Raw genomic sequence first — 12293 nt, 5'->3', positions numbered from 1 at the left:
TGGAGGCTATATACAGGGGGTACCAGTACAATGTGGAGGCTATATACAGGGGGTACCGGTACAGAGTCCGTGTGGAGGCTATATACAGGGGGTACTGGTACAGAGTCAGTGTGGAGGCTATACACAGGGGGTACCGGTACAATGTGGAGGCTATATACAGGGGGTACTGGTACAGAGTCAATGTGGAGGCTATATACAGGGGGGTACTGGTACAGAGTCAATGTGGAGGCTATATACAGGGGGTACCGGTACAGAGTCCGTGTGGAGGCTATACACAGGGGGTACCGGTACAATGTGGAGGCTATATACAGGGGGTACTGGTACAGAGTCAATGTGGAGGCTATACCCAGGGGGTACCGGTACAATGTGGAGGCTATATACAGAGGGTACCGGTACAGAGTCAATGTGGAGGCTATATACAGGGGGTACCAGTACAGAGTCAATGTGGAGGCTATATACAGGGGGTACCAGTACAGAGTCAATGTGGAGGCTATATACAGGGGGTACCGGTACAATGTGGAGGCTATATACAGGGGGTACCGGTACAGAGTCAATGTGGAGGCTATATACAGGGGGTACCGGTACAATGTGGAGGCTATATACAGGGGGTACCGGTACAGAGTCAATGTGGAGGCTATATACAGGGTATTACGGTACAGAGTCAATGTGGAGGGTATATACAGGGTATTGCGGTACAGAGTCAATGTGGAGGCTTTATACAGGGGGTACCGGTACAGAATCAATGTGGAGGCTATATACAGAGGGTACCGGTACAGAGTCAATGTGGAGGCTATATACAGGGGGTACCGGTACAGAGTCAATGTGGAGGCTATATACAGGGGGTACCAGTACAGAGTCAATGTGGAGGCTATATACAGGGGGTACCGGTGGAGGCTATATACAGGGGGTACACAGAGTCAATGTGGAGGCTATATACAGGGGGTACCGGTACAGAGTCAATGTGGAGGCTATATACAGGGGGTACGGTACAGAGTCAATGTGGAGGGTATATACAGGGTATTGGGTACAGAGTCAATGGGCTTTATACAGAGGGTACAATGTGGAGGCTATATACAGGGGTACCGGTACAGAGTCAATGTGGAGGATACAGGGGTACCAGTACAGAGTCAATGTGGAGGCTATATACAGGGGGTACCAGTACAGAGTCAATGTGGAGGCTATATACAGGGGGTACCAGTACAGAGTCAATGTGGAGGCTATATACAGGGGGTACCGTGTGGAGGCTATATACAGGGGGTACCGGTACAGAGTCAATGTGGAGGCTATATACAGGGGGTACCGGTACAATGTGGAGGCTATATACAGGGGGTACCGGTACAGAGTCAATGTGGAGGGTATATACAGGGTATTGCGGTACAGAGTCAATGTGGAGGCTTTATACAGGGGGTACCGGTACAGAATCAATGTGGAGGCTATATACAGGGTGTTATGGTACAGAGTCAATGTGGAGGCTATATACAGGGGGTACCAGTACAATGTGGAGGCTATATACAGGGGGTACCGGTACAGAGTCCGTGGAGGCTATATACAGGGGGTACTGGTACAGAGTCAGTGTGGAGGCTATACACAGGGGGTACCGGTACAATGTGGAGGCTACAGGGGGTACTGGTACAGAGTCAATGTGGAGGCTATATACAGGGGGTACTGGTACAGAGTCAATGTGGAGGCTATATACAGGGGGTACTGGTACAGAGTCAATGGGAGGCTATATACAGGGGGTACCGGTACAGAGTCCGTGTGGAGGCTATACACAGGGGGTACCGGTACAATGTGGAGGCTATATACAGGGGTACTGGTACAGAGTCAATGTGGAGGCTATACCCAGGGGGTACCGGTACAATGTGGAGGCTATATACAGAGGGTACCGGTACAGAGTCAATGTGGAGGCTATATACAGGGGGTACCAGTACAGAGTCAATGTGGAGGCTATATACAGGGGGTACCAGTACAGAGTCAATGTGGAGGCTATATACAGGGGGTACCGGTACAATGTGGAGGCTATATACAGGGGGTACCGTCAATGTGGAGGCTATATACAGGGGTACCGGTGTGGAGGCTATATACAGGGGGTACCGGTACAGAGTCAATGTGGAGGCTATATACAGGGGGTACCGGTACAATGTGGAGGCTATATACAGGGGGTACCGGTACAATGTGGAGGCTATATACAGGGGGTACCGGTACAGAGTCAATGTGGAGGCTATATACAGGGGGTACCGGTACAATGTGGAGGCTATATACAGGGGGTACCGGTACAGAGTCAATGTGGAGGCTATATACAGGGTATTACGGTACAGAGTCAATGTGGAGGCTATATACAGGGTATTACGGTACAGAGTCAATGTGGAGGGTATATACAGGGTATTGCGGTACAGAGTCAATGTGGAGGCTTTATACAGGGGGTACCGGTACAGAGTCAATGTGGAGGCTATATACAGGGTGTTATGGTACAGAGTCAATGTGGAGGCTATATACAGGGGGTACCAGTACAATGTGGAGGCTATATACAGGGGGTACCGGTACAGAGTCCGTGTGGAGGCTATATACAGGGGGTACTGGTACAGAGTCAGTGTGGAGGCTATACACAGGGGGTACCGGTACAATGTGGAGGCTATATACAGGGGGTACTGGTACAGAGTCAATGTGGAGGCTATATACAGGGGGGTACTGGTACAGAGTCAATGTGGAGGCTATATACAGGGGGTACCGGTACAGAGTCCGTGTGGAGGCTATACACAGGGGGTACCGGTACAATGTGGAGGCTATATACAGGGGGTACTGGTACAGAGTCAATGTGGAGGCTATACCCAGGGGTACAGTGGAGGCTATATACAGAGGGTACCGGTACAGAGTCAATGTGGAGGCTATATACAGGGGGTACCAGTACAGAGTCAATGTGGAGGCTATATACAGGGGGTACCAGTACAGAGTCAATGTGGAGGCTATATACAGGGGGTACCGGTACAATGTGGAGGCTATATACAGGGGGTACCGGTACAGAGTCAATGTGGAGGCTATATACAGGGGGTACCGGTACAATGTGGAGGCTATATACAGGGGTACCGGTACAGAGTCAATGTGGAGGCTATATACAGGGGGTACCGGTACAGAGTCAATGTGGAGGCTATATACAGGGTGTTAGTCAGGGTCAATGTGGAGGCTATATACAGGGTGTTACGGTACAGAGTCAATGTGGAGGCTATATACAGGGTATTACGGTACAGAGTCAATGTGGAGGGTATATACAGGGTATTACGGTACAGAGTCAATGTGGAGGCTATATACAGAGGGTACCGGTACAGAGTCAATGTGGAGGCTATATACAGGGGGTACCAGTACAGAGTCAATGTGGAGGCTATATACAGGGGGTACCAGTACAGAGTCAATGTGGAGGCTATATACAGGGGGTACCGGTACAATGTGGAGGCTATATACAGGGGGTACCGGTACAATGTGGAGGCTATATACAGGGGTACAAATGTGGAGGCTATATACAGGGGGTACTACAGAGTCAATGTGGAGGCTATATACAGGGGGTACCGGTACAATGTGGAGGCTATATACAGGGGGTAGGTCAATGTGGAGGCTATATACAGGGGGTACCGGTACAGAGTCAATGTGGAGGCTATATACAGGGGGTACCGGTACAATGTGGAGGCTATATACAGGGGGTACCGGTACAGAGTCAATGTGGAGGCTATATACAGGGTATTACGGTACAGAGTCAATGTGGAGGCTATATACAGGGTATTACGGTACAGAGTCAATGTGGAGGGTATATACAGGGTATTGCGGTACAGAGTCAATGTGGAGGCTTTATACAGGGGGTACCGGTACAGAGTCAATGTGGAGGCTATATACAGGGTGTTATGGTACAGAGTCAATGTGGAGGCTATATACAGGGGGTACCAGTACAATGTGGAGGCTATATACAGGGGGTACCGGTACAGAGTCCGTGTGGAGGCTATATACAGGGGGTACTGGTACAGAGTCAGTGTGGAGGCTATACACAGGGGGTACCGGTACAATGTGGAGGCTATATACAGGGGGTACTGGTACAGAGTCAATGTGGAGGCTATATACAGGGGGGTACTGGTACAGAGTCAATGTGGAGGCTATATACAGGGGGTACCGTACAGAGTCCGTGTGGAGGCTATACACAGGGGGTACCGGTACAATGTGGAGGCTATATACAGGGAGTACTGGTACAGAGTCAATGTGGAGGCTATACCCAGGGGGTACCGGTACAATGTGGAGGCTATATACAGAGGGTACCGGTACAGAGTCAATGTGGAGGCTATATACAGGGGGTACCAGTACAGAGTCAATGTGGAGGCTATATACAGGGGGTACCAGTACAGAGTCAATGTGGAGGCTATATACAGGGGGTACCGGTACAATGTGGAGGCTATATACAGGGGGTACCGGTACAGAGTCAATGTGGAGGCTATATACAGGGGGTACCGGTACAATGTGGAGGCTATATACAGGGGGTACCGGTACAGAGTCAATGTGGAGGCTATATACAGGGGGTACCGGTACAGAGTCAATGTGGAGGCTATATACAGGGTGTTACGGTACAGGGTCAATGTGGAGGCTATATACAGGGTGTTACGGTACAGAGTCAATGTGGAGGCTATATACAGGGTATTACGGTACAGAGTCAATGTGGAGGGTATATACAGGGTATTACGGTACAGAGTCAATGTGGAGGCTATATACAGGGGATACTTGTACAGAATCAATGTGGAGGCTATATACAGGGTGTTATGGTACAGAGTCAATGTGGAGGCTATATACAGGGTGTTATGGTACAGAGTCAATGTGGAGGCTATATACCGGGGGTACCGGTACAGAGTCAATGTGGAGGCTATATACAGGGGGTACCGGTACAATGTGGAGGCTATATACAGGGGGTACCGGTACAGAGTCAGTGTGGAGGCTATATACAGGGGGTTACGGTACAGGGTCAATGTGGAGGGTAGTCAAGGTAATTGAGGTAATATATACAGTTGAAGTCAGAAGTTTACATACACTTAATTAGTTTGAAGTTTTTAAAACTCGTTTTTCAACCACTACACAAATTTATTGTTATCAAGCTATAGTTTTGGCAAGTACTTTGTGCATGACACAAGTCATTTCTCCAACAATTGCTTACAGACAGATTATTTCACTTATAATTCACTGTATCAAAATTCCAACGAGTCCTATATCGACATAACCTGAAAGGCCGCTCAGCAAGGAAGAAGCCACTGCTCCAAAACTGCCATTAAAAAAAGCCAGACTACGGTCTGCAACTGTACATGGGGTCAAAAATCATACTTTTTGAAGAAATATCCTCTGGTCTGATGAAACAAAAATAATAATAATAAACAAAAATAAAACTGTTTGGCCATAATGACCATCGTTATGTTAGGAGGAGAAAGGGGAGGCTTGCGAGCCGAAGAACACCATCCCGACTGTGAAGCTTGGGGGTGGCAGCATCATGTTGTGGGGGCAACATCTCAAAACATCAGTCAGGAAGTTAAAGCTTGGTCGCAAATGGGTCTTCCAAGTGGACAATGACCCCAAGCATACTTCCAAAGTTGTGGCAAAATGGACAACAATGTCAAGATATTGGAGTGGACACAACTTCCTGACCTCAATCCTATAGAAGATTTGTGGGCAGAACTGAAGAAGCGTGTGTGAGCAAGGAGGCCTACAAACCTGACTCAGTTACACCAGCTCTGTCAGGAGGAATGGGACAAAATTCACCCAACTTATTGTGGGAATCTTGTGGAAGGCCAACTGAAACGTTTGACCCAAGTTAAACAATTTAAAGGCAATGCTACCAAATACTAATTGAGTGTATGTAAATGTCTGACCCACAGAATGTGATGAAAGAAATAAAAGCTGAATTAAATCATTCTCTCTACTATTATTCTGACATTTCACATTCTTAAAATAAAGTGGTGATCCTAACTGATTTAAGACAGGGAATTTTTACTTGGATTAAATGTCAGGAATTGTGAAAAACTGAGTTTAAATGTATTTGGCTCAGGTATGTAAACTTCTGACTTCAACTGAACATGTGGGTAGAGTTATTAAAGTGACTTATGCATAGATAATAAGAGAGTAGCAGCAGTGTAAAAGTTGGGGGGCCAATGCAAGTAATCTGGGTAGCCATTAGTTTATCAGTTTAACTTGTCAAAGTAAAGTTTACTTAAACTCTAATTTTACAATTGTTTATTCTCTCTCTCATTTTTACTATACTGTGTTTTATTTAAGCTTTTTGCAAACTTTCTGAGATGGTACATCTTTACGCCTATACATTCATTCGGTTGTTGATCATGAGTAGGCTGTGCCTAGGCCAACAAATTACCTTCAAATTCAAATGGGGATTAGGGAGATTAAAGGGAAATTAAGATATCAAAATAATGAGAGGGGAGGGGAAAAAACATGACATTTGTTGCTTTCCACTCTTTCTACAATATTAATTGTTCTCTTACACTATGTTAATAGTCTAACTACCACATATGCATTGAAAAATCTTGCAATGGCGATTAGAGAAAAGGCCATTTGGCATGTCGCCGTGCTGTGTGCTCTGTTGTGCACTGCTAGATTCCAGCGATGCGGTTAAGTTAAAATATGCTAAACCATCGTTCGTCAATAGATGATGCAATCGTAAAATCACCCAATCCTACCATGGCCTTAAATTTAACCTGGGTGTACACACTAGGCACAGCCTAACCTGGGACCATGCCTCAGGACTGCCTGGCCTGATGACTCCTTGCTATTCCCAGTCCACCTGGTTGTGCTGCTGCTACAGGAAAGACAGTCGTTTAATGTGAGAGGCTCAGCGATTTTGAAAGTCGTGCAATGTATACCCTTTAGTCTGGCTCAGTTAATCCTAACCCAGACCCTGGTTTGAAGGTTAGTCTGGCTCAGTTTAATTTGGATAGTCTAATTGGTTGATTTATGGAATGTGATTGACCACATATATTTGTGCTCTTCCTGTTTCAGGCCAAGGTGGTGATACTCCCAGCAACCCCCAGAAGATTCTAGCTCCGCCCCCCAGTGGTAGACCTTCACCTGCCCCACCCCAGGCTCCTCCTCCTGGACCCATGTCCGGCCCCTCTATTACCCATCAGCCCCAGGGACAGCAGCCGTCGCCCGTCATCACACTGCAACAGAAACAGAACCGCGTTACGCCCATCCAGAAACCACAGGGCCTGGACCCCACAGAGATACTGCAGGAGAGAGAGTACAGGTAACCCTTGACCTCTAACCCCTGACCTCTAATCGTGACCTGTTTAGAATCCACAGGGCCTGGACCCAACAGAGATACTGCAGGAGAGAGAGTACAGGTAACCCTTGACCTCTAACCCCTGACCTCTAATCGTGACCTGTTTAGAATCCACAGGGCCTGGACCCAACAGAGATACTGCAGGAGAGAGAGTACAGGTAACCCCTAACCCATCCAGAAACCACAGGGCCTGGACCCCACAGAGTTACTGCAGGAGAGAGAGTACAGGTAACCCCTAACCCATCCAGAAACCACAGGGCCTGGACCCCACAGAGATACTGCAGGAGAGAGAGTACAGGTAACCCCTAACCCATCCAGAAACCACAGGGCCTGGATCCCACAGAGATCCTGCAGGAGAGAGAGTACAGGTAACCCCTAACCCATCCAGAAACCACAGGGCCTGGATCCCACAGAGATCCTGCAGGAGAGAGAGTAATAATAATAATAATTATAATATAATATATGCCATTTAGCAGACGCTTTTATCCAAAGCGACTTACAGTCATGTGTGCATACATTCTATGTATGGGTGGTCCCGGGGATCGAACCCACTACCCTGGCGTTACAAGCGCCATGCTCTACCAACTGAGCTACACAGGTAACCCCTAACCCATCCAGAAACCACAGGGCCTGGACCGCACAGAGATCCTGCAGGATACCAACAACACGAGTGACCGACACAACACAAGTGACGTCATCAGAGTGCGCAGCTGAACACTGCTGAAAACACTCGGTTTGCTGTTTTTGATTTAAACATAACCAATATTCGCCAGAGTGGGGCTGCGTTCTAAGGCACTGCATCTCAGTGCTAAAGACATCACTACAGACCCTGGTTCGATTCCAGGCTGTATCACAACCGGCCGTGACTGAATAACCATAGGGCGGCACACAATTGGCCCAGCGTCGTCCGGGTTACACAAAAATAATATATTTTAATAAACTCAGTTTAATAAACTCAAACCGGCTGCGTGTTTACGCCATAAATGTATTTTGTCCCCCCACACCAAACGCGATCACAACACGCAGGTTAAAATATCAAAACAAACTCTGAACCAATTACATTAATTTGGGGACAGGTTGAAAAGCATTAAACATTCATGGCAATTTAGCTAGCACTTGCCAGCTAATTTGTCCTGGGATATAAACTTTGAGTTGTAATTTTACCTGAAATGCACAAGGTCCTCTAATCCGACAATTAATCCACAAATAAAACGGTCAACCGAAACGTTTCTAGTCATCTCTCCTCCTTCTAGGCTTTTTCTTCTCTGGACTTTATATTGCGATTGGCAACTTTCATAAATTAGGTGCACGTGGGTATACCCACGTGGGTATAACCAATGAGGAGATGAAGGAGGCAGGACTTGCACCGCGATCTGTGTCAGAAATAGAACTGACTTCTATTTTAGCCCTTGGCAACGCAGACGCTCGTTGGCGCGCGCAACGTCTGCAACCTTCTTTCCCTTCTCTGGATCGAGAGGGACTTCTCCATCTGTCGGAGGCCTGCACCAGGCGCCGGGAGCAACGGGCTCAGGTTATCCTGCCTCTCGCTTGTCCATAAAGGGTTCTCCAAATCCTGTGAAGCGTGGGAGTGGTCCTTTTGATTTTGGGCAGCTCGATGGTAAGAAATGTGACCGTTCCTGGTGCCAAAACCACATCCTATCCCGGAGCTGGAGTAAATTACATCCCTAAGCTGCTCCTGAATGTACTACACCAGGACATGGACATTGATTCTATTGTAGTCTATGTGGGGTTTAATGACATTGTGAATGACAGCTCTGAACAGTTGAAACTGGATTTCAAAGAGCTGATTGACTCTGCTAGACACTAATAAAATACCCATCATATCTGGTCCTGTGCCCTTCTCTGAATCGTGGCATTGAACGCAATTAGCAGGATTCTTTCTCTTCACGACTGGCTACGTGATTATTGCAGCTCAATGGGTAAAACTTTTGTTGACAATTTCGATACCTTTTGGAAAAAGGTACACGTTTTATAAGGATGGGATCCACCCAAATCACTTGGGTTCTGGATCCTTTCACAGCATTATAAGGAGGATGGGATCCACACAAATCACTTGGGTTCTGGATCCTTACACAGCATTATAAGGCGGATGGGATCCACCCAAATCACTTGGGTTCTGGATCCTTTCACAGTATTATAAGGAGGATGGGATCCACCCAAATCACTTGGGTTCTGGATCCTTACACAGCATTATAAGGAGGATGGGATCCACCCAAATCACTTGGGTTCTGGATCCTTTCACAGTATTATAAGGCGGATGGGATCCACCCAAATCACTTGGGTTCTGGATCCTTTCACAGCATTATAAGGAGGATGGGATCCACCCAAATCACTTGGGTTCTGGATCCTTTCACAGTATTATAAGGCTGCGTTGATGACTTATCAATGACCCAAGTCCAGCTCATTTAATCAAATCAAATACACATGTTTGGCAGATGCTATTGCAGGTGTAGCGAAATGCGTGCGCTTTTAGTTCCTACAGTGTAGCAATATGTTGCAATTCGGGCTGATTTCTTTTCTCTGTGTACATGAATGATGTCGCTCTTGCTGCTGGTGATTCTCTGATCCACCTCTACGCAGACGACACCATTTTGTAGTCTTCTGGCCCTTTTTTCGACACTGTGTTAACTAACCTCCAGACGAGCTTCAATGCTCAGTGGCCTCCTGCTCTTAAATGCAAGTAAAACTAAATGCATGCTCTTCAACCGATCGCTACCAGCACCTGCCCGCCTGTCCAGCATCACTACTCTGGACTGTTCTGACATAGAATATGTGGACAACTACAAATATCTAGGTGTCTGGCTGGACTGTAAACTCTCCTTCCAGACTCATACTAAACATCTCCAATCCAAAATTAAATCTAGAATCGGCTTCCTATTTCACAACAAAGCATCCTTCACTCATGCAGCCAAACATACCCTCGTAAAACTGATTATCCTACACATCCTCGACTTCAGCGATGTAATTTACAAAATAGCCTCCAACACTCTACTCAGATGTAGTCTATCACAGTGCCATCCGTTTTGTCACCAAAGCCCCATATACTACCCACCACTGCGACCTGTATGCTCTTGTTGGCTGGCCCTCGCTTCATATTCATCGCCAAAAGCACTGGCTCCAGGTCATCGATAAGTCTTTGCTAGGTAGAGCTCCGCCTTATTTCAGCTCACTGGTCACCATAGCAGCACTCACCCGTAGCACGCGCTCCAGCAGGTTTATTTAGCTGTTTACCCCCAAAGCCAATTCCTCCTTTGTCGTCTTTCCTTCCAGTTCCCTGCTGCCAATGACTGGAACGAATTGCGAAAATCACTGAAGCTGGAGACTCATATCTCCCTCACTAGCTATAAGCACCAGCTGTCAGAGCAGCTCACAGATCACTGCACCTGTACACAGCCATCTGTAAATAGCCCATCCAACTCCCTCATCCCCATACTGTTATTTATTTTGCTCCTTTGCACCCCAGTGTCTCTACTTGCACATTCATCTTCTGCACATCTATCACTATAGTGTTTAATAGCTCAATTGTAATTATTTTGCCACTATGACCTATTTATTGTCTTACCTCTCTTATCTTACCTCATTTGTGCACACTGTTATTTATTTATTTGTATTTTATTATTGACTGCTTGTTTATTCCATGTGTAACTCTGTGTTGTTGTTTGTGTCGCACTGCTTTGCTTTATCTTGGCCAGGTCGCAGTTGTCAATAAGAACTTGTTCTCAACTGGCTTACCTGGTTAAAAAACAAGTAATATCTAACAATTTCACAACAAATACCTAATACACACAATTCTAAGTAAAGAAATGGAATTAAGAATATATAAATAAATGGATGAGCAATGTCAGAGCGGCATAGATTAAGATACTGTAGATAGTATACAATACAGTATATACATATGAGATGAGTAATGCATAGACTAAGATACTGTAGATAGTATACAATACAGTATATACATATGAGATGAGTAATGCATAGACTAAGATACTGTAGATAGTATACAATACAGTATATACAGTGCCTTGCGAAAGTATTCGGCCCCCTTGAACTTTGCGACCTTTTGCCACATTTCAGATTTCGCCACCTTTTGCTGCGATTACAGCTGTAAGTCGCTTGGGGTATGTCTATCAGTTTTGCACATCGAGAGACTGACATTTTTTCCCATTCCTCCTTGCAAAACAGCTCGAGCTCAGTTAGGTTGGATGGAGAGCATTTGTGAACAGCAGTTTTCAGTTCTTTCCACAGATTCTCGATTGGATTCAGGTCTGGACTTTGACTTGGCCATTCTAACACCTGGATATGTTTATTTTTGAACCATTCCATTGTAGATTTTGCTTTATGTGTTGGATCATTGTCTTGTTGGAAGACAAATCTCTGTCCCAGTCTCAGGTCTTTTGCAGACTCCATCAGGTTTTCTTCCAGAATGGTCTTGTATTTGGCTCCATCCATCTTCCCATCAATTTTAACCATCTTCCCTGTCCCTGCTGAAGAAAAGCAGGCCCAAACCATGATGCTGCCACCACCATGTGTTCAGGGTGATGAGCTGTGTTGCTTTTACGCCAAACATAACATTTTGCATTGTTGCCAAAAAGTTCAATTTTGGTTTCATCTGATCAGAGCACCTTCTTCCACATGTTTGGTGTGTCTCCCAGGTGGCTTGTGGCAAACTTTAAACAACACTTTTTATGGATATCTTTAAGAAATGGCTTTCTTCTTGCCACTCTTCCATAAAGGCCAGATTTGTGCAATATATGACTGATTGTTGTCCTATGGACAGAGTCTCCCACCTCAGCTCTGCAGTTCATCCAGAGTGATCATGGGCCTCTTGGCTGCATCTCTGATCAGTCTTCTCCTTGTATGAGCTGAAAGTTTAGAGGGACGGCCAGGTCTTGGTAGATTTGCAGTGGTCTGATACTCCTTCCATTTTTATATTATTGCTTGCACAGTGCTCCTTGGGATGTTTAAAGCT

The 12293-nt window shown here is 46.1% G+C and overlaps 1 protein-coding gene across 12 annotated transcripts in view; it reads left to right on the top strand.

The window, feature by feature from the left end:
• Window positions 1-12293, top strand: part of smarca2 (SWI/SNF related, matrix associated, actin dependent regulator of chromatin, subfamily a, member 2) — a 123339-nt gene that overhangs the window by 13255 nt on the left and 97791 nt on the right. For 10 of the 12 annotated variants that reach the window (XM_046351546.1, XM_046351547.1, XM_046351545.1 and 7 more), the window contains one exon: window positions 7024-7270. In XM_046351546.1, coding sequence (XP_046207502.1) covers window positions 7024-7270 — 247 coding nt within the window. Of the gene's footprint in view, window positions 1-7023; window positions 7271-7529; window positions 7605-7648; window positions 7675-12293 lie in introns of those variants that run through there. The other 2 variants (XM_046351548.1, XM_046351549.1) reach the window with 2 other exon arrangements.

This window comes from Oncorhynchus gorbuscha, linkage group LG05 (assembly GCF_021184085.1).
Source record: "Oncorhynchus gorbuscha isolate QuinsamMale2020 ecotype Even-year linkage group LG05, OgorEven_v1.0, whole genome shotgun sequence".
Classification (NCBI taxonomy): Eukaryota; Metazoa; Chordata; class Actinopteri; order Salmoniformes; family Salmonidae; genus Oncorhynchus; species Oncorhynchus gorbuscha.
This window is presented reverse-complemented; position numbering and strand designations above follow the sequence as displayed.